The sequence below is a fragment of the Kwoniella shivajii genome, chromosome 9 (genome assembly GCF_035658355.1).
Source record: "Kwoniella shivajii chromosome 9, complete sequence".
In the NCBI taxonomy this organism is placed as follows: domain Eukaryota; kingdom Fungi; phylum Basidiomycota; class Tremellomycetes; order Tremellales; family Cryptococcaceae; genus Kwoniella; species Kwoniella shivajii.
Genome location: NC_085916.1, coordinates 628,099 through 653,321, shown reverse-complemented (window position 1 = coordinate 653,321; position 25,223 = coordinate 628,099). Strand labels below are relative to the sequence as shown.

Below are 25,223 nucleotides of genomic sequence, written 5' to 3'. Positions count from 1 at the left end.
TCATGACTTATAATGCATAAATCAAGACTGGGCACACATCGTTGCTGAAGATAAACGATGGAATCTCTCGGATAAATTATGGTAGACATGTTCCCTCAGGCACGACTGAGCACTGTTCCCCTCCACATTCATGTTCCACTTAACGACAAGAACAAGTTGTTATATTGTTTTCATTCTCGCAATAATCTTCCCATCTTCTGAGTTGGAAGTTGCTGAACAAAGAATCTTGACCTATTATACCCCATTATCCGGTGGGACCATGCGCTGAATCAAGATGGAAGATCTATCAAGCATCTCATCATCACTCCAGGATATTCTGTCCTCTCGTAAGTTGATATTGGGCTTGTCGCTTCTTCGTTCCACGACTGATTTATTCTTGTAGCAGAAGGTGGCGAAAGTCTTGCTTCTACCATCCAGACATATCTCTCCAGCTCTTCACTTGCAACTCAGAAAGCAGTCGTGGAAGTCTTTATTGAATTGTTGGATGAAGGAGATGATCTTACTCGGACAGCACGTCGAGTGAGTAATTTCTACCATTCCCTGTTCCTAAGTTATGCCAATCAACAGTCTCTGTCTAGGAAACAATACTATCAGATACATCCCTGACATATCTCCCACTCCTCCTTCCTCTGCCTTTTGCGAAAGAGGCAGTACTCCTGGTAGCTGAGTATGCTAAACCTCGTGAAGTCGTATTGGGTTTAATAGAAGGTATACAATCTATATTGGATAGGTCAGAAGGATATCAAGTTTCAGATAATGATGGAGAAGAAGATGGAGACGAGGGCTACAATGTCGATATAGACTGGGTAGAGTTGATAGGAGAGTATATTCTGATTATACGTTGTTTGATCACCGGTAAGGTGTCCTGCTTTCCCGACAATTCCCCCTAAAATGGGAAGAAATCAGCTAAAATACGAGATGTAATGTAGCTATACCTAGATTAACGAATAATAAGAGTACTCCCACGTTATTATCGATAAATGAAGCAATATCATCTTCCTTACCTATCATAGCTCAAGAGACCGTTTCGAGTTCTTCAAAGGTATTATTGAAGGTACTATGTGAACTCGTAGATACCACATGGAAATGGACTCAAGAGACGAGTGATAAAGGCGGTGAACAAAGAGTGAGTACTCTTCACGGTCATGCATAGAATGTATCCCTCACATTGGCTGATGATTTTTCTAATTAGGCTATACTTTCGAATCTTTTGTTTCAGTCTATCACACTCTTGGGTCATAAAGCCAATGCGATGATGGTCGAAAGATGGTTTTTGAAGACTTTCCCGAAATTTAAAATGACACGTTCTTATCATGAAGTAGCGGGAACCGGAGCGGAGGAGTGGACAGATGGGCAAGAAGTATTCAACAAAGCATTGGTCAGTAAGACGGGTTTGAGGTGCAGATAGTAGAGATGACAAGCTGATAGAGGAATCACTATGGCAGGAATCAGCCAGTTTACTCCATCTCACAGCATCAGATCTCCTCCAAAATATCGTCAATCCTTCTCATCTCACCGCTTATGCAGCTTTGGCTTCTCTCAATCTCTTATCTTCAAGACTCGTCACTGAGAGTCCGACCTCATTAATTCCTACAGCAGTCTCATCAACTTTGATCGATGATAGCATGCCAATTTTATTTGCTGCGTTGAGTGGTTCAAGTATCGACGCAGGACTGACCTATACTTGGACACTGGTTCATTATGCTTTGCAAAATGAGCAGAAGACGGGTGAAAAAATTATGGAATACGATAATGCTTCAATGCTAATTGAGGTAAGTGTATCATTCATCAGAACTTGAATATGAGCGCTGAAAGGTCATCTGCATGTCTAGCTTTTAGTCCCATTGACAGCTCAACATCCTTCTTCTCTTACAAGATTAGCACTTTTCAAGCTCATAGGAGGTATCGTATCAATACAGCAATCAGTCACGAATAAGATAGATTTATTCAAACAGGTCAATCGTATTATTCTTAAAATCCCCTGAGATGTTGACTAATGTCTGTGGAGATAGTTATTAGAACCTGCTAACCCATTCGATAACATTCGAATACAAACGCTTTCTTTGCTGAGGGAGTTGATCTCAAACAAACAAGTAAGTCATCTCCATCCCAACTTTAGATCTGGATTGGATGCACGATACGAACCAAACTGACAAATTATACAACGAAAAGGTATTATCTCCTGTTTTGGTAGACGTGATATTCCCTATACTGTTCATTCCCTCGAACTCCCAAACCCAGAATGATGATCCATTTTCACTTCCACCTTCTGAACTTTTGAAGTCACCGTACATCACTTGGTGGACCGAATGTTTGAACCTATTTTGGCTCCTCGTTGATTTAGACCATGATGATGTCACATCAGTCGTGGCTTATGCACAAGGCAATGAAGGATTAAATCGATGGATAGACGCTATAGGGCAAAAGTCGCTTGACATACAAGCGCACTTGAGGACAGAGGAGAACGGACCCGATGGTGCGGAATTCACAGTGATGAGATTGGAGGATGCGTTGAGTCGAGCAAAGGAAAGTCCGATAAACTGATGAAGTGTTTCAAGTACCATGCATATATGTATACCAAAGAGGAGCAACAATACTTGTATATCGCAAGTTCGGCTTTGCCTTTTGACGGATTTCCTAGTTTCCCCTTAATAAAGGACAATCTCTTATCGCTCGGTAAGACTGTCGCACACACAAAAATGCTGTGAATGCAACGTATGGAAACTGCATATTATTGCATATGGAGACCGGATTGATTTGGTTTGATTTGGTTTTAACTTATCATAGAAATAATAGAAGGGAAGAAATTGAATGCGATGGTGTAAGTTTCGATGGGAAGATGATATATTGACTTTTCAGATCGACAAAAAAACGCCTGCGCTACTACGCCTTTACGCCTTCTACAACCTTTCTTCTTCTTCCTCACTCGTCACTACCGATCATACCATTGAATTAGGCGGTGGGTTCAGCACCTTCAGCTGGAGCTGCACCGGCGTTGGGACAGGCAGAGGCGATGTGACCTGTTTGACCGCATCCGTAACACTGTCAGACGCATCGGTCTATGTCAGCAAATGAAGATACAGTAGAGAACAACGAGGTAGAAGTTAACGTACAGTTTTACCTTGCTCTTGAGGACATTCTCGAGAGATGTGACCCTCTTGACCACAGTTCTATGATATCAACACAAGATCAGTCGAAAATTCACTGGTATGTGATGAGATGTGGGTGACATTGACTCACGTAACACTTTTGAGGACCTCGTTGTTGTTGGAAACCACCACCGAAACCTCTAGCACCTCCTGAAGGACATTCTCTTGAGATGTGTCCTACACCACCACAGGTCTATAGTAGGAGTGAATTGTATCAGCAAATGATTTTTTGCCAAACAGAGAGCTCAGGCAAGGATTTCACTCCAACTCACGTAACAAGATTTGTTACCGAAACCACCGCCTCCGTAACCACCGTAAGATTGTTGTTGGTAACCACCCGAAGCATCACCTGACTCAGGGCACATTCGAGCCTAGTAGTTGGCTATGGGTCAGTAATGTGATCCAATACAACACTTATCCCCAGCCAATTAAGGTGATATTATAAACTAAACACGGGAGAAAAGGAGCACAAGTACAACAACTCACGATGTGTCCGGGTTTACCGCATCGGTAACATTCACCACCAGCGCCACCTTGGGCACCTTGGAATCCACCGGGAGCGGGACCGGAAGGACAAGCAGAAGAGATGTGGCCTTCTTGTCCACAAGTGTAACAAGCCTTGTTCTTAGGTTGAGGGCACTACGAAAGAAGAAGAGGGTCAATTTTATTGTATTAGACGGAGTCGCAGGGGGAAAAGCGAGTAGAGGGTCACTGAGATCGTATTACTTTGATTGAAGATGCTATGAACTTACGTCTCGGCTCAAGTGACCAGGAACTATCAATCAAAAAGTATATCAGTAATGTCGCTAACATCACGAGACAACAGAAATAATATTTACGACTGCAGTTGTAACAAGTGGGAGCTGAAGCGGGACAAGCGGCAGCGACGTGACCTTCTGTATATCATAGAGGACAGTAAGCTTTAGTCTTTCAATTTACAATAGTCGACTATCAGTATGGTTGTGGGTTGTATGTGGTTGTGTGATCAGTGATATAAATGTAAAAGTGTCAGTGGGCAGTGTGCAACCTTACGAGACGGGATTGACCAGTGGCCGGTTGACATTCAAGAAGGACGTGAGATCAGAAGACATGGGTGGCGAAGTGATGTAGACAAAAACAAGTGAACCAGAAATGAAAAGGTAACAGATGAGAAAATAGCATCAGCACACCACATCACCAATTGGTGATAAGTGATGTGACACGTAGAACAGGATATATTTGGCTATGTACGGAGGAGTTCTTGATGAATCTTGATATACATATCTTCTTCTTTCTTCTTCTTGTCACCTAGAAGACTCTCGCTCCCCCGCACACTGCACAGTGCACACTGCAACGACACGCTCACTGTTTTGCCACACACTGCCCACAACACGACATGTCACACATAATCACAGCCACGACCACAACCCACAACCACACTTTCAAAGAAACACCCACTACGCACGCTGACCACATTTGAAACAGGAAGCTCCTCGACCGGCGGCACCGTACATTGTTGATATGTTGATTTGTTGGGTTTGTTGAAGAAGGGGAGAGTAGCAGATGATCTAAGTTTTCGGGTGAGGATCAGCACAAAATTTCCTGCTAGAATGTTGATCGACTGTGGCACATGTGTGAGTGTGACCAGATTGGAGGTTGACGTTACTCACCGATTGATTGTTTGATTGAAGAAAGAAGAAGGAAAGGTCGAATGTCTTCATCAGCAGCCAGGAGGTAACCAAAAAAAGAAAGGATTATGAAAAAAAAATCCTGGAAAGCAATCGGACATTTTATCGGAGTTATTCATCAACATTGAAAGTGGCGTCTCCAAATCTAGTCCCTTACTTTGCATCTGTGACTGTGGCGAGCACACGAATTAGGGCTTGAGATGGATCATATATGGATCTGCAATGCATACGTCCGTGACATGGGTATGGATTGGCGAGTGACAATGGAAGTGATATGCGAGAAATGGACAATAAGTCATGAGCCATATTAGAGGAAATATCTGATAGTACATAAATCAGCATGATATCGTTGGATTATGTAAGATCACCAGATGGAATAGCGCAAGAAGATATTCACCTATCTCCGAAATCACCAAGCCCTGGTACAATGTATGAGTTGCTATCAAGACCTTCGTCGACCCAGGCGGTAATCTGTTTGAAAATCAGTAGGTTGAAACGCCTAGCGAATTGCGCAAGTATAGGAAAAGGCACTCACAATTCGCAGCTTGGGGAAGCGTGTGCACACTTTCTGTATGCCTTCAGGAGACGCGATCTAGGTTTAGGATTACAATAAGCTTTGACACTGCGGAAGATCGATGACAACTTACCAGATTGAGGAACAAGATCTTCTCCTCCTCTACACCGTGCTCCAGAAGCACCTCAATCGCCTTGATGCATGATCCACCGGTAGCTGCAGATATTGTAAGCTGGATTCCGACTGGATGAATGATTACACTGTAAGCCAAATAAACCTACCAAGCATGGGGTCTAAGAGAAGGACAAATCGTTTGGAAATATCATCGGGGAGTTTGGCGTACTGTCACACTATTTGTCAGCTTGTTCCCTTTTACAAGATCGCAATCGAAATATTGCTTGCACTCACAAACAGCTTTGCTTGAGTGGTTTCTTCATCCTATGCACATATTAAAGCATCGCAACATAATCAGTATGAAAGTGTAAGCCGCAAGACAGTTTGACCAAGATAAACATACCCGTTGTATAAGAATCTGTTGTATTGGGTACCCGAACGGTCAGCTCCGGTTCATTTTCTTAACATCGTGCAAATCGTTGCGTGATCAGACATTTCGTATCACGCCCTATCATCACATAAAATCATACCGTGACTCACTTTTCCGATACGGACTAATGATTTTCAGTAAATTAGTAGTAGCACACGAGAAATTCAGATGGACATATAGGAGGGATTGGTTATTGCTCACCTGATCGACAACAATCTCTAAGACCAGCTTCCATTGCCTAATAACAAAACATATATGTTATTCTCTGTTTCCTCTGTGTCTAATCGCAATCAGCTGCTCACCTCTCCGGCTATCCGCGAAGTAGTCAGTGTAAAGCTACTTGCATCTGTGTCATAAATGAAGACTGATACAACTTACCTCTCATGATCGATACACCGCATATTCTTCCTTGAAAAGCAACACCTTCGTATTCTTTCCCTGTGGGGGTAATGACTTTCTTTGATACTACTGGAAGGTGATTCAAGCCTGTTCATTTGGTCACAACGTGTCAGCTAATTGATATCAAAGTATGTATGATAACGTTGACGTATATGGTTCCGGTCGGAACTCACCTTCTTCCACTAAGAGTCTTATAATCCTGTCTGATGTACTGCAGGCTCTCTATCAGCTACAGGACAATCGTTGTCACGTCCTAAATCATTTTGCTAAACTCACAATACGAAATCACCTCTGCGCCTCCTGATCAGCGATGGCACGTTTGTCTCATGATTTTGCGAGGCTTACCTTTGAGTCTTCTCATCTCTGATGATAGTTAACAAACTTTGCAGCTGTCTTGTAGGTGCCAACACCAACGCGTTCTCAGGCAATTCTACCTTGTGAACGTTACTGCCTGACGCAGGAAGACAAGTGGTAGTAGGATTAGGAGACGACATGATACAGGATCTGATCAGTTATACTTGGTTTCCAGCTTCCTTGTGACTATGTCGAGCGCCTTGTCGATAATATGGTCTTCTGAGATGCCTCGACCAAACGGCTTACACAAACGGTTTACAGTTATCTTTTGTCATCGCTTGGCAAATCTCCGCAACTGTCGGGCAAACCTTGGATCACGTGATACAGGCAGACCCATCCCCACGTGGAATTGACAAGTCCGCCGAACACGCTGTATTTTTTTCTTTTTTTGACTTTTGCTTTCGGATTTGACCGAGTAATTCTTTAATGAAATGTACCCCCCCCCCCCCACCCTGACGATCTCGGCACAATACACCATCTCACATTTCCAACTTTTTTTAGGCGGAGGCGCAGGATGGTGAGCGCTTGCGCTATTTTGGTCGCCATCGTCAGAAAATCATTAGTTTTGAGTCGGATCTGTTTTCCGAGTGATCAACGGGGAAATGCCATTTGCTCGATTTGATGATTCTATCAGCAACATCGCCATTGGTGTTTATCATACTTTTCTAAACACATGGCTAAACCGTTAATCTGTGTCTGCCTTCTATCTTATTTCATTCATTGTGAGACACCTTCAGTCCTCAATATCTTGGACGATCGAGGTCAAGAGACTCGCTGTGACAGTAAACAACCAATTTAGAACATCAAGGTCGTCTGAAGATATAGAAAGAAGTGGTTGATCATAGTGTAGATAATCGCGACTTCTATCGAGACCTAAGAATATTTGATAATCAATATGAGCCCATTCGCCAAACGGAACGATCCGTCTGCTGCCTTGGACGAAGCTGGACCTTCTAGTACCCCTGTACAAGATGAAGAAGTGGTAGATGGGTCGAATGGAGAATTGGATCCGCCTAATCCATCTTTTGCAGGAGATGATAGGCAGCGGAAGGGGAGTGCAGCAACTATAGGATCGGGGAAAGAGAAGAAAAAAGGTGCTGGATTGACGGAAGGAGATGATAGTGAGTCCATTGAATAATCTAATTTCAGCACAAGTAACTGAGACCATATGTGACTAGGTGTACCCGACTTTCCGGAAAACAATCTCAAAGTAGTCATGCCAGCGTGAGTGAAGCTAGATCTCTTCCGTATGATGATTTTGCTGACTACTTATACCTTATCGAATAGAATTGGATTGGTGTTGTTTTTAGCTGCATTGGATCAGACTGTAAGCGGTCCCGAATGCACTCGGGAATGCATTGACTGAGGGTCGCGTTTATTCACTTAGATTGTGGCTACCGCATTGCCAACCATCGCAGAAGATCTTCACGCCTCGCCGTCGGAGTATTCGTGGGTAGGAACGGTAAGTCTTCTCATGCGTTTTGTAGGACCAACTGCTGATCGTCTCACATTTCATTAAGTCCTATCTACTGGCATCGACATTGCAGACTCCAATCAATGGTCGAGTATCAGACATAATAGGTCGTAAACCGATGTTATATGCCGCCATCGTCATTTTCACCATCTTTTCAGCTCTCTGTGGTGCAGCAAAAAGCTCGAGTTGGTATGTATGCAGCGTGGTTGGAAGATATCGGTAGCTTACCTCTGTGAGCTAGGTTGATCATTGCCAGAGCATTCCAAGGCTTAGGAGGTGGATCGATTATTGGTTTGACGTGAGTGATGTTTCTCGTTTTCACTGTTTGCCTATTAAAGATTCTGATGAGATTTGCTCTTACCAGGTCGATAGTTGTGTGTAGGTTATTGATACTCTTGGCTGTGTCATTATCCCGTACTGATACATTGCGATAGCCGATATCGTACCATTGCATAAAAGAGGGACATATCAAGGATTTTTGGGATCGGCTTGGGGCATTGCAGCAGTACTGGGACCTATTTTAGGCGGCCTGCTAACGGAAAAGGCATCTTGGTGAGTATGAAGTCATTATCATCCAATGTAGTCATCCGGCTAATTCAGATGTCTGTCATAGGCGATGGTGTTTCTGTAAGCGGACTCTTTATTTTGCGATTGCTCGCCAAACTGATCGCTTTCCGGATAGACATCAATCTTCCCACTTGTGGTATCGCCCTTGTTCTTCTCATTTTCACCTTGAAGCTGAATCCACGGAGAAAGCTCACGTTCGCCGAACTGAGCCGTACATTCGACTTCATAGGGCTGTAAGTCCAGAATACATGTCAGCTGCTGCATTGAACTTATGCGTCCTCTTGGTCACAGGGCTTTGATCATGATTGCGTCTGGTCTTCTTATTGTTGGCTTTTCACGAGCAGCTGATTACGGATTTGGTCAACCTTCTTCTTATGGAATCATCATCGCTGGAGCAATTACTTTGTTGGCTGCAATAACCAACTTCCTGTTGACGAAGAGAAACGCTATTATACCAGCGGTAAGCTTGCCGTTGTCTTTCTTGGATACATCCTTTTCATAGCTGAATGATCCAATCATCTACAGAGGATGTTTAAGAACCGGACTACGGCGTTCTTTCTCCTTGCTTCCACGTTGCACGCTGCTGCTTTCCTTTCTTTCAATTACCTGCTCCCAGAATTGCTACAAGGTGTAAGTAATATCTAACTTACGAAAGAAAACGAGTCTTAACGATGAATCTGATTGTCAGCTACGAGGAGATTCTCCTATCGATTCGGGTGTCCATCTCTTGCCCTTTGCGTGCTGCGTCGCATGGATGACAGTCGTTGGTAAGCTAAAGATTCCTTACCCGATGAATTATAAGGCTGGTAGCTTATTGAATGCGTTTAGCTGGTCTCATCAATTCTCGATTGAGAATTATACGGCCTGTAGCTTGGTTCGGATACGGGCTCACTGCTATTGGCTGGGGTCTGTTTTATCACTTTTACACTGCCGACGTCAAATTAGCTACTTTGGAAGGTATACTAGTCATTGGTGGTATTGGAGTTGGGCTATGTCTTCAAGTCCCAATGTTGATCTTACAAGCAGCCATGCCGTTAAAAGAGATGGCAGCTTCGACAGCCGCATGGTCTTTAACCAGAAATATGGGTGGTAGTATAGGTTAGTGTGATTTTCAGTTTCCTAGGGTTCACTTTGAATAGGCAATAACAGCTGATTGTCTCATTTCTTTTCTTGACAGGTCTAGCAGTTTTCACGGCTATCCTAAATACTAACCTGAGATCGAAGTTCTCCGTTATACCAGGATATGGAACAGAGTTTACTGTCCCCGAATCAGCTTCAGGATATAAAGCTTTACATGAATTACCCGAATCAGAAACTAAAGATCAGATTCTGGTAGCTTTCGCAGATAGTTTTAGAGTTTGTTGGATAGTTGGCTGTGCTTTCTTCGTAGCTGCTTTACTTGTAAGTATACCCTCATTGGCTTCGAAAGACAATATACTGATGTTAAGCGTCATGAAATAGATCACACTACCTACTAGATCATATAGTTTGAATAGAGCAAGGGGTCAAGCTAATTCGCAACCGAACGCAAATGATGTCGAAAATCAACAAAATCAAGATCAAGGTGTTGAAATGTATGAAGAGAAAGCTCAAGAAGAGGAACAGGAAATAGCAGATCCAATCACTGGTCAGAAGAGTTTGAAAGGTCCGATCGTTTCATCAAGTTCGTCGGATCGAACAGCTGCGGAAACAGATATATCACAAAAGGGTAAAGAGAAACCCGCAGAGTTGGCATAAAAGTAGATTTGCCTATATATCAGGACAGGATGTAATTGGTAATTTGTTTAGTGCAGACATGCAGTGAAACCCATATAAAGGATAAGAAAGATGCAAATACAGAATCAAAATCATCTAAATTACTCCATTCACTTCACTGAGAACCTTCTTGACACCATGTTCTTCACAGCCAAATTTGACATATTAATTGTTGTAAACTGGAGTTTCACCTTTTCTACCTTCAGAGAGTAAGACAACAGCGTATTTACCGGAGATCTTCCATCCAGGTTCTTCTTCATCGAGTCTCTCTCCTACACCTGATGGGATACCGACGACGACATCTGATTTGATAGTTCGTAAAGAACAGACGGGGGCAGCACCAGGCTCAGAAGCAAGAGGGCCGATGGCTTGGTTGAATGGAGTGTCAAGAGGTGCATGACAGTCGTATGTAAGTTTTCCTAAAATACAAATTTGATTTAGCTTGCTGTACACAAATGGACCGATTGAGAAGGAAGTGGGACACTTACGGTGGTTAAGATCACCTTTGTAGATCACTAAATCAGACTCAGAAAGGTATTGGAAAAGATCGGGTGCTTCAGAATGGAGATCCCAGAATGTGTATCCAGTACACCAGAAGGGATGGGCTAAACAAGATCTCGGTCAATCCAAGCTGAAATGAACGATTCTCTTCATAGACTTAGACTAACTCACCCTCGTACTTCCATTTACCCTCTTTCTCGTATTGCTTCCATCTGTGACCGAGGGTTCTGAGAGTCTCAACCTCGGCGTCCGACGCATCTTGGAAGAGTTGACCGTAAACACAAGAGTTGAGAATCCTGATAATACTCATTAGTCGATTTTCTTTGAAGATCACGAGAAAGCTCAAGATGACTCACCAATCCCAATCCTTTTTAGTCACATCTGAGACGAACCAAGGAAGTCGCTTTCCGTGGAAGATGATCTTATCACAAGTACCAGATTGGATCAACCAATCGGCGTAAACCAAATCACAATAAAGTTCGAAACCGGCATTATCAAGCACGAAATCGATTCTACCATTCTTGACGGTCAAAACATAATCTGCTAGTTTGTGTAGATCGTTTCCTAAGATGTTCTTCTCTGTAGCAGCGAGATGATCACCACCTGTAGATTGAAGTTTCTTGATATCTTCCTCGGTCATATCGATGAGTAATGAAAGATCGGTAGAGTTACCCCAAAGGCAGACTACAATAGAATATATCAGTAAGCGAGATGATGTGTAGGAAGAGAGGGAAAGCCAGCTTACCTTGAGTCAATTCAAGGAACAATAATTTGTTCTTCTCTAATAAGGCCTCGGGAGAAAGATTTTGGTCGTGCTTGTGAGGTTCAGCAAATCTTTGAGACAGCTCAAAGACGGCTTGACTCGATCGAGAGAAGGTGTCACACTTTTGTCGGAAGAAGACATCTGAAGTATAGATCAGTATCGCTCCGGCCCCTGATAAAGAACAGGATACACTTACCGTAGTCGACCCAGTACTTGGAAAGAGAGAAACACTCCCTCAATCGTCGGTATTTGTAAGCTTCAGCGAAAAGCCAAGGAGCATTCATGAAGTCTTTACCCCGGAAGAATTTCGCAATTTCCTGGGAAGAAAGAACACGTCAGTTCTGTGAATGCTACAATTTGAATTTGAGGGGACATACCTTGTTCCAAAGAGCAACATCACCAGCACCATCATCGATAATAGGTCTAAGCTTGCTGTTACCTTGCAAGTCACCCATCAAATCTTCCAATCGGTGAATACAGTTGACGAGGTCAACAATCTTCTCTTCATCGTACTCCTGGTTGAGGGTCTTCCAGACATCATCAATGGCTTTACCCAAAATGGTAGGAAGTCGTACACCCATAGTAGCCTACATAACGAAATTAGCTGGAATCCTGGGAACAAAAGGATGGGAAATTACGTACATGAGCGAAAGAGTATTCATGATATCCTCGGTCTATAGAAGATCAGTCAAAGCTCTGCATTCACAAGGAGATATCAAACTTACATGCTGGCCAAGGAGGTTGGTCTATTCAAATGTGCGGATTAGCTATGTACTTTGACAATTAGAAACTAGACTTACTAGGGTTGACACGAGAAGGGGTTCGCGGATATTGCTAGTATCGTTTTCTCCGTTAGTGACCCATCAAAGCTTGTTTTTCCATTTCATCGAACACTTACGCTCGCACTCTGCTTCATGTCTGAAGGCTTAAGCTTAGGGGGCAAGTTGCCTAGATTAAGCTAGTGACGATAAGATGAAAGCCATCAGCGAGAACAAAACGTGTGATTCTGCATGCGAATACTCACGACAGTCTTCTGCGGCGCTTTAGCGCTAGGATGGGCTTTAGTGGACATGTTGGTCTCTGTACTCATAACTCTGCTACAGGGAACGTAACAGATTTGTTGGGTATTGCAAGAAAATGAGAAGAGGTATATACACGGACGAAAGGAAAGTGCACACAAGATATACCAGCCAAAAAAAAACCAGCACCAGCGATTAATAGGTGCACGTCGATATTCGTCGATGTGCGTGACGATTGTAGAAAATGAATTGAAATCATGGGATTTTTGAGTTGGACCAATCGCAAAGGGTAATCGGACAAACCGGACGGAAATCGAAAAGAGGTCCAGAAAATGGAATCGAAGCGTCAGCGGTGTTCCCCCGTGCTGACCACTTTCCCTTAATCCCACGAATTGATCCCTCGCAACCATTGCGTAAGCTTTCAGTTCATGTTCAACTAATCTCCTGAGTGACAAGATCCTAGGGGTTATACCCAGAAAGCCGCTGACGTTCCTCACGGTCCTTATCCCGAACATGATGAGAAAAGAAAGTGGAGGTGGAGATAAGGTCAAGATCAGGTAGTAGGTGAGATCGGTGTCTGGGAGAGATATGGAAAAAAGGACCAAAGTTGGGGTATTTTAAACATAAATGGATGTTAAAATCCTCTTCATCTCACTTCCTCGAACTTCACTCATCATCTCCACGGGGCGTAAGAGGGGTAATGAAATACCAAACTCACGCTCTTTAACAAAATTATCCAGTGGCGAGAGGACGCTCTGTCTTTTTGAGATGATTATCGAAGTCTTATGTTATATTGACAGAAGTATGTGTATAAACGATTGGAAGACACGAATGATTGAACAAAGAGATTTAACATCTTTTGTACTATGAATATCTGTACACTCAGTCCGGTGATTCGCGAGAGGTGGGGTATGACCGGTCCGTGAATGGGGACTACTTGTTGAAAGGAGTTGATCAGGGGCTGGAGAATTGACTGAATCTGATTGATTGGTTCATTGACTGACTTATATGCTGTGGCTTGCAACAATGGGAGGTTTTTTAGGTTGGAACAAAGGAACCAGCATTGAAAGACTGTCTTGCAATCACGTTCTTCTCGTCCGTCTGCATCGGAGAGAAATGACGAAAGGCGTATCAAGAATCGTGGTCTGGACGAAGTCATGCAACTCTCTCGCTTGATAGCGCTGGTTCGTGAGGGGTTTTTGTGGACAATGCAACGAGAAGGCCTGTTTGTGTGATCGGAAGTTGTGTGCGGACCTTGTTTCTTTGCTTCAACATGATTGTTCGCTGAAGCTGACATGATCCGTTCGACACGGAAGGCGAACGATCCTGACCTGAACAATAGTTCATCACACTGCATCGGTGTATGCATGTGACACTCGTGCAAGAATTAGACTAAAATGCCCTCATAGATGACTGGCTTTCATGTTTTCGTGCTTCATTATTTGCTGTTATTGAAACGGGATTTATACACTCTTGTTTGGATAAACTATGCTACAATCGACTTCAATCGTATCATTCCCTTCTTTTTTTTAGCTTGCTTTGATAGCTGTTCTTCAATGAACGCCTGACCTAATTTCAGACCAACGGAAAACCCCACTCGACACTTTTCAAATAACCGAAATGATATACCCAGTATGCCCCGATTGTCATTTCGAACGGCTTGTCAGGGACCCCAGGGACGTGCAGGTATCATACCTATAGCTGGCTGTGATCGCTGTATATTAGCTGAAGCAATGCATGGCTACATGACTTACAGGTAAGCCTGGCCCCATGATTGGCAGGGGAGCATGAGGTGGGAACATCTGTCTCCAACTGAGATTTGGAGTATCAATGTCGTTTCACGATATCATGAGGGCTGTTTACTCACTAATTTTGAGTGACGGGGTCTCTGGCTCCAGCGATTCTAGGTACAGGAGGCTCTTTTGCTGGTTTTGCCATTTCTCTCATTGGTATTTCTTGTCCTGGAGCTGGAGGCCATTGGATAGGAGGTAATACCCCTACCTGATGACTACGGACTTGTTCGGGAGTAGGCAGATCGAGTCTATCTGGAGCTTTCAAGACGGCAAAATTGATTGGTGATTTTGGAGATACAGGTAAAGGTGGTTCAGGTCTCGGATTAGCTTGTTTACGATGGGATGAATAATATCCTTTCACATGAGTGTTAGGACCATTACTTGATCTCTTGGATTTTTGACTTGATTTAGATTTGGGCGATTGAAGGGAACAAGAACAGCTCGTTACACCACCACCGCAAGTTTGACATTCTCCATGACTACCACACTGAGTACAGTTGCAAGTGCAAGTACAACTACTTGCCTTGCTCGATGCGATGTTGATGGACGCAGGAGCAGATTTGACCTTGATGGATTTAGGTCCTGAAGGTGGAGGATTGGACGCACCACTTCTCCAGCTGTTAATGCGAGCTTCTTGAAACGGTGAGAGGAATTTGCTTGATTGTCCAGAACCGAGAAATAACGGTGTTGGTCCTGACTTTTGTCGGGGCGCTGTAGAAGGTCGTTGCGAACCCGGATAAGTTTGAGGCATCTTGTTATCGGCCAATCTTCTTGCGTGGGTCCTGTCAGGCTTGTAAGTGTACACCCAATGTCAGGTGACCTCTTTATTCCGGTAGTTTACGTCGAGGGAAAAAAGTACGCAAGTGTCTGAGTAAGTGGCAACTTAACAAACTCTGTAAGCTGGGTCTAGAGTGATATATATCAATCTGTATGTTCGCCAATCAAAGGCTTTCCGTACAAAGTGAGAAGAACGATACGTAAGCAAGGTAGGGCAAGAGAAGGTGAATGGCGTGATACGGAAGGAAACAAGGACGACTACGAGAAGGATGAAGGATTAGAAGAAATGAGGAGGAATTATACGATTTCACTAGAGGTATCTTGGCATTTCACAAAAAGTTCGAAGAGAAAGAGGAGAGCACAGAAGATATTGATTCAATGCACGCAATAACTTCGGGAAAAGCTTGTCATAAACAGAATGGTAGGACGTCTTCTTATAAAGCACCGCTGTTCATCTAAATACCATTATCAAAGGGAAAGAAACAGATTTACTGCTCTTCCGCCTGTTTCTCTTTCGCATTTCGAATTTTTCGCTTGTCAAAGGTAAGGGGATGGAAGAAAATCGTCAAGGGAAAGATCATCAAAGGACTTTCATCAAGTCTGCTGATAGATTATCGTAAAAATATTGTCGGAATAGAACTTTTTAAGCGAGCTGGCGAGCTGAAGTCTGCATGAAAGGAGTGGCATGCCATTGACCTTCACTGACGTCGTTTCTGGGCCGTACTGGAATGTGGTGGAGCCTTAACATTGTTTATAAAAGTATGTTCTTCCTTCAAAACATAAGGCGGATCTTGAATGCATTCCACTAAGCTTCCTGTATTGGCCTTCGAAGACCCTTAAATAGCTGGCCAAATCACGACTCAGCTTCACTGGAATGTTGACTCCAAATCCAAATCAAACGAGACAGCCAGTCCGTGAACAGTATGCATGATCTCATCAATGCTCCCCGAGAACTCCGTCTCTATCGTATATTCTGCCAAACTTGATGTACAACAACTAAGAAAAGAATGTATCCATGCTTCTGTCCACATTAAGGCTTGTTCCTCTGTTCCGGCTGGTCTGGGACTGGTTCCGCATTTGGCAGGAAGAACCACCATCCCAGTAAAACTGCCCTGAAGCCAATGACTACCCCTATCGTCCCCGAAGAGCCAAATTGACCCAACATGGCTCTTGAGATAAATGCCCCAAAAATGAGAGATATGGCACCTGCGAAACGAATATCTCGGGTGCGGACATTTCGGAATGCGAAAAGGAAGGGATCGTTAAATATGTCGATCCACTTTATAACGTAGTCAGCCTCGAATAAGTCTCCGCACGAAGTGGTACTTACAGTACTTGTCAGAGGAACGGTAGTAGCTAGTGGACTGCCCAATCTCTACCAGACATCAATTAGTAAGAGCAGCTTATCTGGTGACAAACAGACCTACCAATCCAACGGCACCTTGTAAACCCATTGTGGCAGACAAAAAAGCCAAAGCTGTCATACCTGTCGGTGTTATCCACGAAGGTTCACCTCGACCACTGCTCATATCCGTAAGCACCTGATGTCAGATATGTCAGATGAGAATACTTACTCTGCTAAGCCTGTTTCACCTGAAAGATACCCTGCTACTGCAGCTGCCATCATCAGAAGCATTTGAACGAAAGTCGCGCTGACCAACCAAGCTCTTTTCTTTCCCCCAATTCGATTTCCTATTTGTCCCAAAGAAGCGCCGCCAAAAAAGCTCAACAAACTGACCAGAGCTTGTTGATCCATCTTCTGAAACCCAAATGTTCGTTGATGATCGGGCGTGAAAGTCCGGGCAAGAGCGAGGCCGAGTTGAGCTGCATTTCCAGTTTGAAACCCACACCATACGAAACATGCTGCGAATGATGGGGCAGACGTCAATCCGGTCAAGAAGCATTGATAGATTGAAGGATAAGTCACAGAGGAAGGAGATATGTCAGCATTGAGGTGAGCGAGGAAGCGCCGGTGAAAAGGTATTCGTCGATCAATGAGTGTTGGAGAGGGCGACCGAGTGCGGGGAGAGGTTGGTGTTGGCGCCGCTTCAATATCAACACTCCATTCTGGCTTCGAGACCGAATTGAGTCTGTCGTGCATGATGAATGTGGTAATATAACAAAATATGGTTTGGAATCGAGTGACAGAAAATTATGTTTTGTGTGGGACAGCAAGAAGTACTATGTTTCACCTCTAGGGCGATATTATATCTAAGAAAAACGAGTATCGATGCACCAGGCTCGACGAGGACCGGACGGTTGAGGGGGACAATAACGAAAACTGAACTCACTTCCAGTAAGCCTTATATCTTGCGTGCAATCACGAATAGTCATGTAATTATCCGTTCAAATGATGCCAAGGCCAGCTATATTGATGGTCTAAAATGCATCGTGCTATAATCTGACACCAAATCTTACAGAATGTAACGCAGTTCTCACTAACGTGCACCGAGTCAAAGTGACAGTAACGAGTACCACACGCTAAATGTGTTCCGCCAAGAGGTACTGGTATGTTTCAGCAGTAGTCATACGATTGTGATATGCACAGTCGTCTCAGATCCAAAAGAGCACACATCCTATATCATACGACTGTACTGACTACGGTGATATGACATCAAAGATAACGATTTCGACTTGCATCGCCTTGCCACTTTGGTTTTGGCATAGGGTTTTGAGTTGAGGTGATGATTTAGATCGACACTAGCCGCTAAATTCGTCTTGGCGCATGGTCATTGCCGCATGCAATTATAGGAATCAAATACCATTCAACCTAGGGCTGATGGAAATGCTTGGCAATGATTTCACATTCGAATGGATGATCGTTAATGATCTATCACACACGTTTTTAAGTACGATACATGCTATCAAACGGGTTTAGTCAGCAAGTCTACATCGAAGTGTGGAATTCTAGACCACGTATAATCGACGTGACGACGGTTGTAGCAAGATATGCTCGGAGTGCCAAGAAACTCATTAGTGCCAAATCATTATACATGCAACATGTAACACGCAATGACCGGCGACCAGTTATCGTCGACCACCATTTCATGGAACACTGATGATGCCAAGAGACTAATAAGTATTGATGTTGATATGCTAAAGAACGAATGATACTCCTCGACCTTGTATCGTATTCAGGGTTTATTCCGGGCGATCGACTCCATAAAATTGACCTAATAAGCAACTAACCGTGATTTACTTAGTGACCATTTGCTTATCTCTAAGCAATCGGATGGTGGCTGAATCTGCTACCGTACTCGATACTGCGATGGTCGGCAAATGGTGGAATACGTCACGCATCGGTATCAAACAGTACGATATAAAGTAGACTTCAACAAGGATATCTATCCGGGTGATTGACCTTTCTCTGGCATTGTCTTCCTCATCCTCATTTGTCAAGGTATTGATATTGTTGAGATTTCCCAATTCCATCTACGGCCATAGAAGCAAGAAATCACCACATCCCGTTCGCTCTGTGCAGTTAAGGTTGCTATCGCCTGGCTAGTACCATCGTGGGGGACCAGATGGGAATCCCAGGTGCTGTAGTTTGGACATCATCTTTTTAGCCCAGCTCGCACGAGAGGCATTCACTTGATTAGAGGTCTTCTTGGTGTTTCAAACAGGATTAGTTGACCCCAAACACATTGAGTCGGACAGCAAACATCTTTATCAATCGTCATTATGTGCATGAAAGCATGATCGTGATACCTTCCATTCATGTATATACAAATTTTGTAATCTCAGATGTTCTTGTTCTGTTACTCCACGAGAATCTCCTCCACCATTCTGAGACCATTGATCTAGCTATCTATTCACTAAGCAGCTCCAAATAACCTAGCAATTTCGCTTGCTTTATCCATCTTCAGGCCCAACAAGCAGCTTTTGATTGTGTGGTCACTTCTAAATATCGCTCTGCTCGCTGGTGGAGGCGGGGGAGCGTTTTGTTCGGGATTGTGAGGTTGTACAGTCGTATCGGAGGATGGTTTAGAATTCGGTGTTGTAGGAGTTTCGTTACGGAGCTATAACAATAAACCATCAGTCAGCCATAGAAGACCAGACTTGAAATGTTGACTTACTGTAGATATACTTGCTGAACCTCGAACGTGCCTTCGCGGTGATTCTGTTTCAAGGTATGTCAATAAACAATTCCAAAAGGTCCTTCAACTAAATGTGACCAATTCACATCAATCGCTTCCTACACCCATTGACAACTGAACATGCCAAGCACCTTGCCATATGATAACAAGCCACAGAGAAGGAGCAACTCACCTATTCCTCCTATCGTACCTTTGACAGCAGGCAAATACAGTCCTCCTGGAAATTGCACATTTGATGATCCAGCTGATACACCAGACTTGGGACCATCCTCCCTAGCAGGACTCTCGTGTGGAGCTGATGAATTACTTTGATGAGAATCGGTTTGCCGGAGTGATGGTGGACGGTGTGAACGTGATCGGAGTGTAGAGGGACCAGATTCTGTAGAGCTGGAGGCAGACATATCGATGCGCGAGAAGACTGAAAGATGGTTAGCTGGGATTGCTGGGCTGCTGAGCAAAGGTGTATAGCGAAAAGAGGAACTTCTTCGAAAGATCCTTTCCATAAAGCGCGTTTGACTTTTTGATTGGATTCACAGAATGAAAGATGCGGATGTCATATCGTAATCGTATGCGAGTAAGCACTCTCGTATTGTATTTGATTAGAAATGGTTTGTAATTGAGCGGAATCAAATAGTCGAGCAGTATTGCTGCCGCTGCTTTTAGCTTTCCTTCGACGACCTAAGATTACTTCTCATCTATGAATGAATGGTACGTTCATTTATTTTCGATCTCAATTGATATACAATATCAACATTTTTCACCATGCCCAAGGTCTTCTCAAGAGCAGTAACATCTTCTTCTGAGCAAGCTGGTCAAACTCAATCTGCAAGAGCTGTATTGCGTTCTTACTATTGTTTATGTGGTGATTTCGTCTTGGTCCTTCAAGGGAAGCTGGAGAGATTACCGAGGAGAAAGTGAGAACATCTCCAACAAGTACAATCTAAAATTCTCTGTATGTGAGCTAATGTTCGATGTCGACTTATAGGACGGATGGATCATACATCATCAGATCGCAAATAGGCAAAGATCCGGTACAACAACCAGCTAGGAAATTCAAATTGAATGCTACTCCAGGTCAAAGATGTCTGATAAAACGGTGAGACTACTTTCCACCCGCTGTAGAGAGACAATTGACTGATAGTATTTGATGCGTTCAACAGGAAAGGAACACAGGATTTGGAGATTAGACAACCGTTTTCATGCTCGAGATGTAACACAACGAGTGAGTACTGTTATAACTTTCTTTTGAATAACCATATTAATCAAACCTTTAGTTGCTTATCAAACAGCACCTCCTCCGGCCGGTGATGGACCCTTCCTTTACATATTGAAAGGATCAATGACAGAACTGTGAGTATCAGTCTTGCCTGATGTGGGACACCTGCTGAATGTACTGTTTACAGGCAGGGAAGAATACCACCAGACGCATTCGAAGGTGAAGAATCTTTACCTGATGATCTGGATAGAGGGAAAATACCGCAATGAGATGGTACTTGTTTGTAATATAGACCGAGACGTGGGACACAAAGCATGTAACAGAGAACTATGACATCTATAATTGATCAAACTAAACAACATATAACTGGTATTTCTATTATTTATTTTATGATGATACTGAATTAATCCCTCATTCCTAATCTCGATCTACTTCTGCTTGTTGAATCTGGTCTTCCTCTTGTTGTGAAAGAAAGTTGGTCTTGACTGTCCGTAGTCATTTCTCTGACCCTGCTTACACTTCTCGAATTCCTTCCTGAACCTCTTGCGGCTTCAGCCAAGACGTCACCATATGAAGGTGGTATTTCACCGGTTTCGGTCTGTTGACCAGACATTAATCTATCATATACTATATTTCTTTCCAAGAGAGAATCTTCTCCCGTCTCGGTAGGTCCTGTCGTAAGGTCCACTGTTGCTCTTCTAGGTATGTGGGACGAACCGACATCAGAAGCATGAGGATGTATGATAATAGATGAGGCGGTAGAGATCAGGTTGTTCTCAGGTCTACCGGATCCTGCAATAGGCGCAGTCGACTTGTTACCGTGTACTGAACAAACTCCGGGTATAGATGATACACCTCTGTTCAATGCACTGTACGTAGGTAACGAGTTCCAGTGAGAGTTCACTCGACAGTCGAGAATCTTGATTGGCGTTTCTCTATATTATTGGTCAGCACATTGCATCAGACGACAACAGTGTATAGTACGACTCACATGATGATATCAAATTGCTTTCTTCTTCCCTTTGTATCCATGGCTTCATCATCACCACGCTCAACACGAATGGTGACCTTAAGCCAGTGTCCCACGGTTATATTCGTTTGATCATGTTTGGTTGTGAATTTGATTTTTGATGTACAATCGGGAATATGCAAATCTTTCTCCAGATGCCATGGTCCAGTAGGCTCCATCAATTGAGCATACATGGAATCATTTGGATCACGTTCCAGATCGAATACATCGGTCGGAGGGTTGTTGATGACCGCTTGACGAGCCATTTCAGCGACAGGTGAATTCTCAGCAGCGTTGGGGTCGTCGGAAATGATCGGAAGCAACGGTTCAATGCGTTCCTTGGCGTCAGGCTGCTTGATGAAGAGTAAAACGAATCGCTTAGGTGTTTCATGTCGTGCAACTTTTTTCTCTTGAGCAAAGTAATCGGTTTTCTCTGCGAAATGTCAGCTGCATTTAGGATTCATGTATGCTCACCCTCTAAAGCCACGGTCAATCTATGGATTTTACATTTGAGCAGTGGCATCAATCTGATGCTTATTGGGCTAGATGAGAGTTAGACTTGGTCAGCGAAGATCAAGAAATCTCATCTGTCAACTCACATAGTCCCGGCAATAGGGAAAGCTTTTCCACCTAATGTAATCTGATATCTCATCTGTTCTTCCCATTGTCTCTCTACAAGAACGTTCTCAGTCTCTTCCATATCGTCTTCTTGCGGTTGAGCAATCATGTTTATTTCCATATCTTCGGTGAGGTTTGGAGTGAGAGCACCGACTCGGACCACACTAGCTTTTAATCGATACGTCACAGAGCCGAATTCTGCGTGAATGGTAGGAGGAGCGTTGACAGGGATGGAGAACGATATCGGGTAGTTGTACGTCCCTGCACGGATTAGCACAGATTGGAGGGTGACCTGACTCACCTTTGCGGAATTCTTTCCAGTTATGCACGTCATCACTTGCTTCCTCGTGCTCTCCGAGTCCCAGTTTATCCGTTAAGACTTTCATGCCTATATGCCTGCCTCTGGCTCTGCTTCTACTTCTCTCTTCATCCCTGCCACGAGCGCTTGCATCTCTTTCTCTTGATCTGCTTTGTCTGCTAGTCGATCCAGCTCCTCCTCGACCATAAGGGACGAAGTCGTCGGGTACAACGGCAGGCCGCCTTCGAGTGTCATTGACAGTCGTTCCACTTCCACTTCTAGCCATGGTCATGCTGGTTGTCGAGGAGGATGAGGTCGGTAGAGGGGGGCGATCACTGATACTATCTCTCGTTGGACTTTCTCTTCGTGATCGACTTTTGGATGCATGTCGATTATGATGAAACGTTTCTTTGACATCGCGACTGATACCTCGAAGAGTCGCCGCCAGACTGAATTTGGAACTTTTCCTACCGCGACTATCTTCACTTGAATCGCGATGGGTACTAGATGCGTTACGAAGGTGTTGCAGGCTAGGGGCGGATGATAGAGAGGGCGTGCCGCTAGCAGCTCGTTGTTGGCCAGATGCATTCCGCAAGGAGGAAGGGAGGTTGACTTGAGATCCTAATCCTGGGGTTTCGACAATAGTTGAAGCGCTTCCAGTACGAGAGCTACGTCCTCGACGAGTTACAGTGGCGGCTGGTTCAGGGGCAAGAACGCTTGTACGACGGGAAGTGTTTGGGCTTGAGTCGTTGAGCGTCTCTGTGGATGTGCGTTGGTGTATAGATGGCGGCGCAGAGTTAGCGGGGGAATTATGGGCTGTATTGGCCACGGAGATAGCTTGGACGCCGGTGGGATGATTTTCTGTTGCTGTGGGCTCTTGAGCGGAAAGGGAGAGTGAGGCAGATGAAGAGGAGAATTGCGAGTTAAATGTTCGAACCGATGCGGCACGATTGTTAGGGGGAGGAACAGTGGATGGAGTACTGATAGGTTCCTCTACAGTTTCTAATGGAGGATCCTGAAATCTGACTTCCCCGGTGCTCATATGACTACTTCTCGCATTGATTATAGGACGCAATGCTGGTGAGTCAGTTTCTTCATCTTCTAAAGCATTATCATCTTGTGGTTGAGAAGGAGGAGGGGACCATACTGCGCCTTCTTGTACAGCATCACCTGAGAGGGCACTTCTGATGTGAGCCGCTCGACGATGCTCGGCTTCGGCACTATCGCCCCTTTCGGAGGCTGATTGTGATGGAGCGGCAGATGCGATAGGAGATAGAGCGGGTTCACGTGAGCTGACAGGGAGAGGTGGATTACTTTGTCGAAGTGAAGATTGTCTTGAACCATGTCCTGGTAATTGGGAAGATCGTCTAGGCGGAGAAGCGTTTGGTGTGTATGCCGGGGAAGGACCACGGTCTTGAACATTGAGATTGGCCAAATCAAGTAGACTTGAACGAACAGAAGGTGAATCGTCAAAACTGGGTCTACGTGAAAATCCATCTCTATGCCAAGAGTGACCATCGTGTGTTCCAGGCATAGCACTGCTACTTCTGATCATAGCCCTATGAGGTCTCTCAACGTTCACCCAATCATCTCCGTCAACACCATCTCTGGGTATTGTATCTATATCCCCATCTAAATCGTCATCCTCATATCCAGGACGAAAACCAGGACCAAGCGATAGAGCTCTTCGAGTTGATCTTGATCGAGAGGTCTCTTGTGACATTGCATTGAAGAATGTGGTTTGATCAGCGAGTATCACATGTTCTTCATGTGTATCCATCCGTTTAGATCCAATACCTAAGACAAATCATGAGCGGTTATCTTTGCAACAAGAGATGACTTGGAAAAACATTCACCTTCCGGCCATTCCGTTCTAGCCTTCCCTTCTAGCTTTATGGTTATACTCCTTATCCTAGTAGGTTTGCTCAAGCGGAGAGTCAACAAGCCTCTGACCATAGCAGATGGTCCATCCTGTCTTACAGCTTGAGGTCTACCACGAAAGTCCAAACCTGTTGAAGGTCCTTTGAGAAAGATGACCGGTTCAGTCAGACGGATCTGCAACGGTCCATTGTTCTTGACCATGTTGCTTGAAATGACAGATTGGTCGTGTTGTGGTGTACGTGGGTAAAATGGGTATCAATCAATCAAACAAACAATCAATCAATCAAGTTTTGACTGTGTTAAGCGAGGTAGGTCTACGGAACAATTGTGATCATTATCGAATGCTATTAGTATACTCTTCAACGGCTACTACGGTCAACCGTACGGAGGGTAGAGATGAATAGGAAAGGCAGATATCAGAACGGGATGTTGAGAGTTGTGTATACTGCTGAGGCAGAAATGAGACGAGGGGAGCGATAAGCAGATAGTCATTTCCTTGTAATTGGGATATCAAAACTTTGTACTTGTACTTGTAGTGGATGGAGAGATGGGAGATTTAAGTTTTATGCAATTTCAGGGTAAAAACCAATTTACATCAAAACATCATATGTATGGTGGGGGACATTAGAACATTTTGTATAACTAACCCTGTATCATCGGATTAAAACGAACTTTTATCAGCTCCACGTGGAGGACACATTTGAGAAGGTCGATGCATGAATATATGCTTCACATTCACAGGTCTTGTCTTATATCAACCGGATATGCATGATCATGGACAAAGTTCATATTAGTCCTAGTTCCGTTGCACTCAACCGATATCACCTT

At 44.0% G+C, this 25,223-nt stretch overlaps 10 protein-coding genes and 1 non-coding gene across 11 annotated transcripts; 4 read left to right on the top strand and 7 right to left on the bottom strand.

Moving 5' to 3' along the window:
- Positions 1-274: 274 nt before the first annotated feature.
- IL334_006569 (uncharacterized protein) lies at positions 275-2,544 on the top strand (the record flags this gene model as incomplete). The annotated part of the gene is made up of 9 exons (XM_062938268.1): positions 275-326; positions 383-519; positions 579-855; positions 930-1,126; positions 1,193-1,378; positions 1,446-1,772; positions 1,833-1,955; positions 2,013-2,093; positions 2,173-2,544. 9 exons carry the CDS (start codon positions 275-277, stop codon positions 2,542-2,544), a joined length of 1,752 nt encoding a protein of 583 aa, XP_062794319.1.
- Positions 2,545-2,952: 408 nt separating this feature from the next.
- Positions 2,953-4,642, bottom strand: IL334_006568 (uncharacterized protein; the record flags this gene model as incomplete). The annotated part of the gene is made up of 8 exons (XM_062938267.1): positions 2,953-3,042; positions 3,114-3,170; positions 3,241-3,342; positions 3,422-3,520; positions 3,636-3,788; positions 3,902-3,924; positions 3,989-4,045; positions 4,594-4,642. 8 exons carry the CDS (start codon positions 4,640-4,642, stop codon positions 2,953-2,955), a joined length of 630 nt encoding a protein of 209 aa, XP_062794318.1.
- Positions 4,643-5,209: 567 nt separating this feature from the next.
- On the bottom strand, positions 5,210-6,767 carry IL334_006567 (uracil phosphoribosyltransferase; the record flags this gene model as incomplete). Its single annotated transcript, XM_062938266.1, has 12 exons — positions 5,210-5,287; positions 5,352-5,408; positions 5,464-5,546; positions 5,612-5,672; positions 5,739-5,768; positions 5,985-5,998; positions 6,076-6,112; positions 6,177-6,184; positions 6,253-6,360; positions 6,447-6,484; positions 6,550-6,564; positions 6,619-6,767. The coding sequence occupies 12 exons, from the start codon at positions 6,765-6,767 to the stop codon at positions 5,210-5,212; spliced, it is 678 nt and encodes a 225-aa protein (XP_062794317.1).
- A 755-nt stretch (positions 6,768-7,522) lies between these two features.
- Positions 7,523-10,405, top strand: IL334_006566 (uncharacterized protein; the record flags this gene model as incomplete). The annotated part of the gene is made up of 16 exons (XM_062938265.1): positions 7,523-7,748; positions 7,806-7,851; positions 7,915-7,954; positions 8,015-8,089; positions 8,148-8,290; positions 8,343-8,399; positions 8,466-8,479; positions 8,536-8,653; positions 8,715-8,728; positions 8,784-8,901; positions 8,960-9,128; positions 9,194-9,298; positions 9,357-9,435; positions 9,497-9,766; positions 9,846-10,069; positions 10,130-10,405. The coding sequence occupies 16 exons, from the start codon at positions 7,523-7,525 to the stop codon at positions 10,403-10,405; spliced, it is 1,974 nt and encodes a 657-aa protein (XP_062794316.1).
- A 183-nt stretch (positions 10,406-10,588) lies between these two features.
- IL334_006565 (uncharacterized protein) lies at positions 10,589-12,777 on the bottom strand (the record flags this gene model as incomplete). Its single annotated transcript, XM_062938264.1, has 12 exons — positions 10,589-10,842; positions 10,912-11,028; positions 11,096-11,220; positions 11,281-11,608; positions 11,670-11,828; positions 11,884-12,004; positions 12,065-12,274; positions 12,330-12,361; positions 12,413-12,433; positions 12,488-12,521; positions 12,586-12,645; positions 12,712-12,777. 12 exons carry the CDS (start codon positions 12,775-12,777, stop codon positions 10,589-10,591), a joined length of 1,527 nt encoding a protein of 508 aa, XP_062794315.1.
- A 1,592-nt stretch (positions 12,778-14,369) lies between these two features.
- On the bottom strand, positions 14,370-15,250 carry IL334_006564 (uncharacterized protein; the record flags this gene model as incomplete). The annotated part of the gene is made up of 3 exons (XM_062938263.1): positions 14,370-14,411; positions 14,461-14,518; positions 14,574-15,250. The coding sequence occupies 3 exons, from the start codon at positions 15,248-15,250 to the stop codon at positions 14,370-14,372; spliced, it is 777 nt and encodes a 258-aa protein (XP_062794314.1).
- A 1,056-nt stretch (positions 15,251-16,306) lies between these two features.
- Positions 16,307-17,377, bottom strand: IL334_006563 (uncharacterized protein; the record flags this gene model as incomplete). The annotated part of the gene is made up of 4 exons (XM_062938262.1): positions 16,307-16,555; positions 16,607-16,651; positions 16,704-16,797; positions 16,851-17,377. The coding sequence occupies 4 exons, from the start codon at positions 17,375-17,377 to the stop codon at positions 16,307-16,309; spliced, it is 915 nt and encodes a 304-aa protein (XP_062794313.1).
- Positions 17,378-18,709: 1,332 nt separating this feature from the next.
- IL334_006562 lies at positions 18,710-18,824 on the top strand. The gene has a single exon (XR_009999600.1). It is a non-coding gene; the product is annotated as a 5S ribosomal RNA (ribosomal RNA).
- Positions 18,825-19,091: 267 nt separating this feature from the next.
- On the bottom strand, positions 19,092-19,774 carry IL334_006561 (uncharacterized protein; the record flags this gene model as incomplete). Its single annotated transcript, XM_062938261.1, has 3 exons — positions 19,092-19,295; positions 19,353-19,396; positions 19,546-19,774. The coding sequence occupies 3 exons, from the start codon at positions 19,772-19,774 to the stop codon at positions 19,092-19,094; spliced, it is 477 nt and encodes a 158-aa protein (XP_062794312.1).
- A 361-nt stretch (positions 19,775-20,135) lies between these two features.
- Positions 20,136-20,858, top strand: IL334_006560 (uncharacterized protein; the record flags this gene model as incomplete). The annotated part of the gene is made up of 5 exons (XM_062938260.1): positions 20,136-20,287; positions 20,359-20,469; positions 20,534-20,595; positions 20,648-20,723; positions 20,777-20,858. The coding sequence occupies 5 exons, from the start codon at positions 20,136-20,138 to the stop codon at positions 20,856-20,858; spliced, it is 483 nt and encodes a 160-aa protein (XP_062794311.1).
- Positions 20,859-20,992: 134 nt separating this feature from the next.
- IL334_006559 (uncharacterized protein) lies at positions 20,993-24,596 on the bottom strand (the record flags this gene model as incomplete). The annotated part of the gene is made up of 6 exons (XM_062938259.1): positions 20,993-21,524; positions 21,581-22,007; positions 22,073-22,140; positions 22,198-22,414; positions 22,518-24,311; positions 24,371-24,596. 6 exons carry the CDS (start codon positions 24,594-24,596, stop codon positions 20,993-20,995), a joined length of 3,264 nt encoding a protein of 1,087 aa, XP_062794310.1.
- Positions 24,597-25,223: the final 627 nt, after the last annotated feature.